This window comes from Pristis pectinata, unplaced genomic scaffold, assembly GCF_009764475.1.
Source record: "Pristis pectinata isolate sPriPec2 unplaced genomic scaffold, sPriPec2.1.pri scaffold_182_arrow_ctg1, whole genome shotgun sequence".
Taxonomy (NCBI): domain Eukaryota; kingdom Metazoa; phylum Chordata; class Chondrichthyes; order Rhinopristiformes; family Pristidae; genus Pristis; species Pristis pectinata.
Genome location: NW_026262514.1, coordinates 40,001 through 44,500, shown reverse-complemented (window position 1 = coordinate 44,500; position 4,500 = coordinate 40,001). Strand labels below are relative to the sequence as shown.

The 4,500-nt window shown below is 63.2% G+C and overlaps 1 protein-coding gene across 1 annotated transcript in view; it reads left to right on the top strand.

Annotated features, from left to right (window-relative positions):
- Nucleotides 1–71: 71 nt before the first annotated feature.
- ncapd2 (non-SMC condensin I complex, subunit D2) overlaps nucleotides 72–4,500 on the top strand; it is a gene marked incomplete at its 5' end in the record, with an annotated part of 39,084 nt that continues 34,655 nt past the window's right edge. The window contains 4 exons of the mRNA XM_052009884.1: nucleotides 72–195; nucleotides 895–1,042; nucleotides 2,019–2,216; nucleotides 4,035–4,169. Coding sequence (XP_051865844.1) covers nucleotides 72–195; nucleotides 895–1,042; nucleotides 2,019–2,216; nucleotides 4,035–4,169 — 605 coding nt within the window. The remainder of the gene's footprint in view (nucleotides 196–894; nucleotides 1,043–2,018; nucleotides 2,217–4,034; nucleotides 4,170–4,500) is intronic.

Genomic DNA, 4,500 nt, shown 5'->3' with positions numbered 1-4,500 from the left:
GGTGTGGGGTTCGGGGAGCGGCGGAGCAGACAGCCCTCTCATCGTCCACCTGTCTCCCTACCCGCCCCCAGGAGCCACCCTGAACGTGATCCAGCTGCTCCAACACTTCGAGCACGCTGCGCCGGTCCTCGTGCAGATCGTCAGTGTTTGGACCACAGAGTACGGCCTCAAGACCATCGTGGGGGAGATAATGAGGTGACGGCTTGATACTGTCGGATCACAGGTCCCCGGGCGTGGGTTACAGGCTGGGACCTGATCCAGGGGTTCGGGGGGTTTATATATAGAATAACAGGTCCCCGGGAGTAGGTTACAGGCTGGGATCTGATCCAGGGGTTCGGGGGGTTATATATAGAATAACAAACCCCCAGGATGGATTACAGGCTGGGATCTGATCTAGGGGCTCGGGGGGTTTATATGTAGAATAACAGGTCCCCGGGAGTGGGTTACAGGCTGGGATCTGATCCAGGGGTTTGGGGGGTTTATATATAGAATAACAGGTCCCCGGGAGTGGGTTACAGGCTGGGATCCAATCCAGGGGTTTGGGGGGTTTATATATAAAATAACAGGTCCCCGGGAGTGGGTTACAGGCTGGGATCTGATCCAGGGGTTCAGGGGGTTTATATATAGAATAACAGGTCCCCGGGAGTGGGTTACAGGCTGGGATCTGATCCAGGGGATCGGGGGGGGTTTATATATAGAATAACAGGTCCCCGGGAGTGGGTTACAGGCTGGGGTCTGATCCAGGGGTTCGGGGGGTTTATATATAGAATAACAGGTCCCCGGGGGTGGGTCACAGGCTGGGATCTGATCCAGGGGTTCGGGGGGGTTTATATTAACAGACCCCAGGTGAGCTGAGTCTGATGTTGTCTCCCTCTGGATCCCCTCCACCCACAGGGAGATCGGACAGTGTGCCGGTGTCGACGGTAATCGGGAGACCCTGGGCGTGCGATCCTTCGGGACGTTCCTGGCGGAGCTGTCCGAGGTCATCCCTGCGGTGATGATCCCCAACGTCAGTCTGGTGCTGGACCTGCTCAACAGGGAGGTAGGTGTGTGGGGTGGGGAGGGAGTGCGGCTCCCCCGTCTGTTTGCTTGTCATCTGGGCCCATGTACCGCCTCGCCTCGTCTCCCCTCCCTCACCGCACCCCCTCGCCCCCACGTCACCGCATTCTCCCGCCTTCCCTCGCCCCCTTCCTCCCGCCCTCCCTCGCCTCCTTCCCCTCTCCCTCCTCGCCCCTTCCCCCCTCCCTCCCTCGCCCTCCCTTGCCCACTTCCCCCCTCCTTCCCTTGCCCCTCCCTCCTCTCTGCCTTCCCCCTCCCTCCTCTCTGCCTTCCCCCCTCGCCGCCTTCCCCTTCCTTCCCTCGCCCCTTCCTCCTTGCCCTCGCCCTCTCCCGCCCCCTTCCCCTCACCCCCCCTCGCCCTCCCTCGACCACTTCCCCTCTCCCCCCCTACCTCTCTCTCTCCCTCTCTATCCCTCTCTCTCCCTCTCTCTCCCTCTCTCTCTCTCTCTCTCTCTCCCTCTCTCTCTCCCTCTCTCTCTCTCCCTCTCTCTCTCCCCCTCTCTCTCTCTCCCCCTCTCTCTCTCTCCCCCTCTCTCTCTCTCCCCCTCTCTCTCTCTCCCCCTCTCTCTCTCTCCCCCTCTCTCTCTCTCCCCCTCTCTCTCTCTCCCCCTCTCTCTCTCTCCCCCTCTCTCTCTCTCCCCCTCTCCCTCTCTCTCCCTCTCTCTCTCTCCCTCTCTCTCTCTCTCTCCCTCCCCCTCTCTCTCCCTCTCTCCCCCCTCTCTCTCCCTCCCTCTCCCTCCCTCCCTCCCTCTCCCTCCCTCCCTCTCTCTCCCTCCCTCTCTCTCTCTCCCCCTCTCTCTCTCCCCCTCTCTCTCTCTCCCCCTCTCTCTCTCTCCCCCCTCTCTCTCTCTCCCCCTCTCTCTCTCTCCCTCTCTCCCTCTCTCTCTCTCCCTCTCTCTCTCTCTCCCTTTCTCTCTCTCCCTCTCTCTCTCTGACCGACTCTCTCTCCTCCCCGACAGAGCCACCTCCTGCGGAACGCGGTGCTGTCCTGCGTGGCCCAGATGTTGACGCAGGTGCTGAACGGGCCACAGCTGGAGCAGGGGTCCCGGGCCCTGAGGGACAGCTTCCTGGACACCCTGCAGCACCACCTGCACGACACCCACGCCCTGGTGCGCAGCCGGACCCTGCAGCTGCTGGGCCTGGTGGTGCAGGGCAAGGTGAGCGAGGGGTGGGTGGGGGGAGGAGGGAGGAAGGGATGGGGGCTGGAGGTGAGGGGGCTGGAAGGGAGGGGGCTGAGGGGGGAGAGAGGCTGGAGGAGGAGGGAGGGGGTGAGGGGAAGGGAGGGAGGCTGGAGGAGGAGGGAGGGAGTGAGGGGGGCTGGAGGCGGAGGGGACGGGGTGAGGGGGGCTGGAGGCAGAGGGGAGGGTGGGGGGGCTGGAGGGGAGGCGGAGGGTTATGTGGGAGAGAATGGAGAGGGCAAGGTGAGGGAGGCTGAGGTGCTAAAGTGAGGTGGGGAGGGGGAGGATGGGGGTGGAGTGAAGAGGGACTGAGCGGAGGGAGTGGGGGGAGGTGCGTGGGGAAGGGGGAGGTGAGGTCAGTGTAGAGGGAGGGGGCACGGTCCCAGGGGAGGGTGAGGTGGGGGCGGTGTGGGTAGGGAGGGGTGTGGGGGCGCAGGAGGTGAGGAGGGAGGGGGGTGGAGAAGGAGGGTGAGGGTGGAGGGGGGCAGAGGGGAGTTTGGGGCGGGGGTGGAACACTTCCATGAGAGGAGGGGCGGGTGCAGGGTAGGGCAGTGAGGGGTGGGGGCAGAGGGAGGGGCAGCGGAGGTCCCCGAGGCGAGGAGGGAGCGGGAAGGAGAGGAGGCAGGACCGAGGGCGAGGGGAGGGGTGTGGACAGGGGAGGAGGCAGGGAGGAGTGGGGAGGGGAGGAGGGAACGTTGAGAGGAACTGAAGGAGGGACCGTTTTGTAAACGGGGAGAGTCGGCGAGAATCCCGGAAAATCCAGCCCGGATCCACCCCCCCCCCCCATCCCCAGCCGGTCCCATCTCCCCGCGTTTGGCCCCTGTCCCTCTGAACCTTTCCCATCCGCGGAGCTGTCCCGAGTGTTGTTAACGTCCCTGCCTCACCCACTCCCTCTGGCAGCTCGTTCCACGTACGGACCACCCTCTGGGTGAAGAAGTTCCCTGTTAAATCTCTCCCCCCTCTCACCTTAACCCTGTGCCCTCTGGTTCTTGATTCCCCAACCCTGGGGAGGGGGGGAGACTGTGCGCATTCACCCTATCGACGCCCCTCCTGGGTTGATACACCTCTATAAGGTCACCACCCCCCCCCCCCCCATGCTCCAAGGGATAAAGTCCCAACCTGCCCGATCTCTCCTACCCTTATACACCCGAGGTCCCTCCGTCCCTCCACACTTCCCTCCACTTCCTCTGGCAGCTCGTTCCGTCTCCCCACCTCCTTCTGCGTGGGGGAGACCTGGCCCTTTAAATCTTTGCCCCCTCCCCCCCTCCACCACACCTCAAACCCGTGCCCTCTAGTTTTAGTGCTCCGACCCTGGGGGGTGAGAGACGGTGACCGTCCACCTCATCGACTCCCCCCCTTGTGGTTTCACAAACCTTCTGGAGGATCCCGGCCTCTCCTTATAACGTCCCCGGGAATCTTTCCTGCCCCCCATCCCCTCCCCTTCTGGGGGGAGACCAGAACCGCACGCAGCACTCCCAATGCGGTCTCGCTGACGTCTGGTACAGCTGTGATGGGACGTCCCGAGTCCTGTACTCAGTGCGCACCCCATCCGAGGGAAGCCAGCGTGCCTTGCACCCTCTTCACCGCCCCCTCCCCGTCTCTCTGCGGACCCACTTTCGGGGAGCTGGGGGAACCGTATACCTGTAACCCCCTCCAGCTCAGAGTGGAGAATGGATGATCTGTTCGAAAGGCTGAGGGATCTGGGGAACTGGGACACACGAGGCCGGGATCAGACAGGAGCACAGGGAACCGCCGAACCATTCCCAACGCCTGATTTTTTGTTGCCCCGCTGCTCAGGCACTGCCACTGAAGCGGTTCCATGCTGTAGTGACGCTGGCCACGGGAAGGCTGTGTGACAAGGCAGTTAACGTCTGCAAGAACGCCATCCACCTCCTGGCCGACATACTGGTCAACAATCCATTCACAGGCAAGGTAAGGACAGGTCCCACACACACACTGAGCCTCACTGGGGGACGGGTCCCACACACACACACACTGACCAACACTGGGGGACGGGTCCCACACACACACACACTGACCCTCACTGGGGGACAGGTCCCACACACACACACGCACACACACACACACACACACACACACAGACCCTCACTGGGGGACGGGTCCCCCGCCCGCCCCCCCCCCCACACACACGCACACACACTGACCCTCACTAGGGGACGTTTCACACACACACTGACACTCACTGGGGGACGGGTCCCACACACACACACACACTGACCCTCACTGGGGGACGGGTCCCACA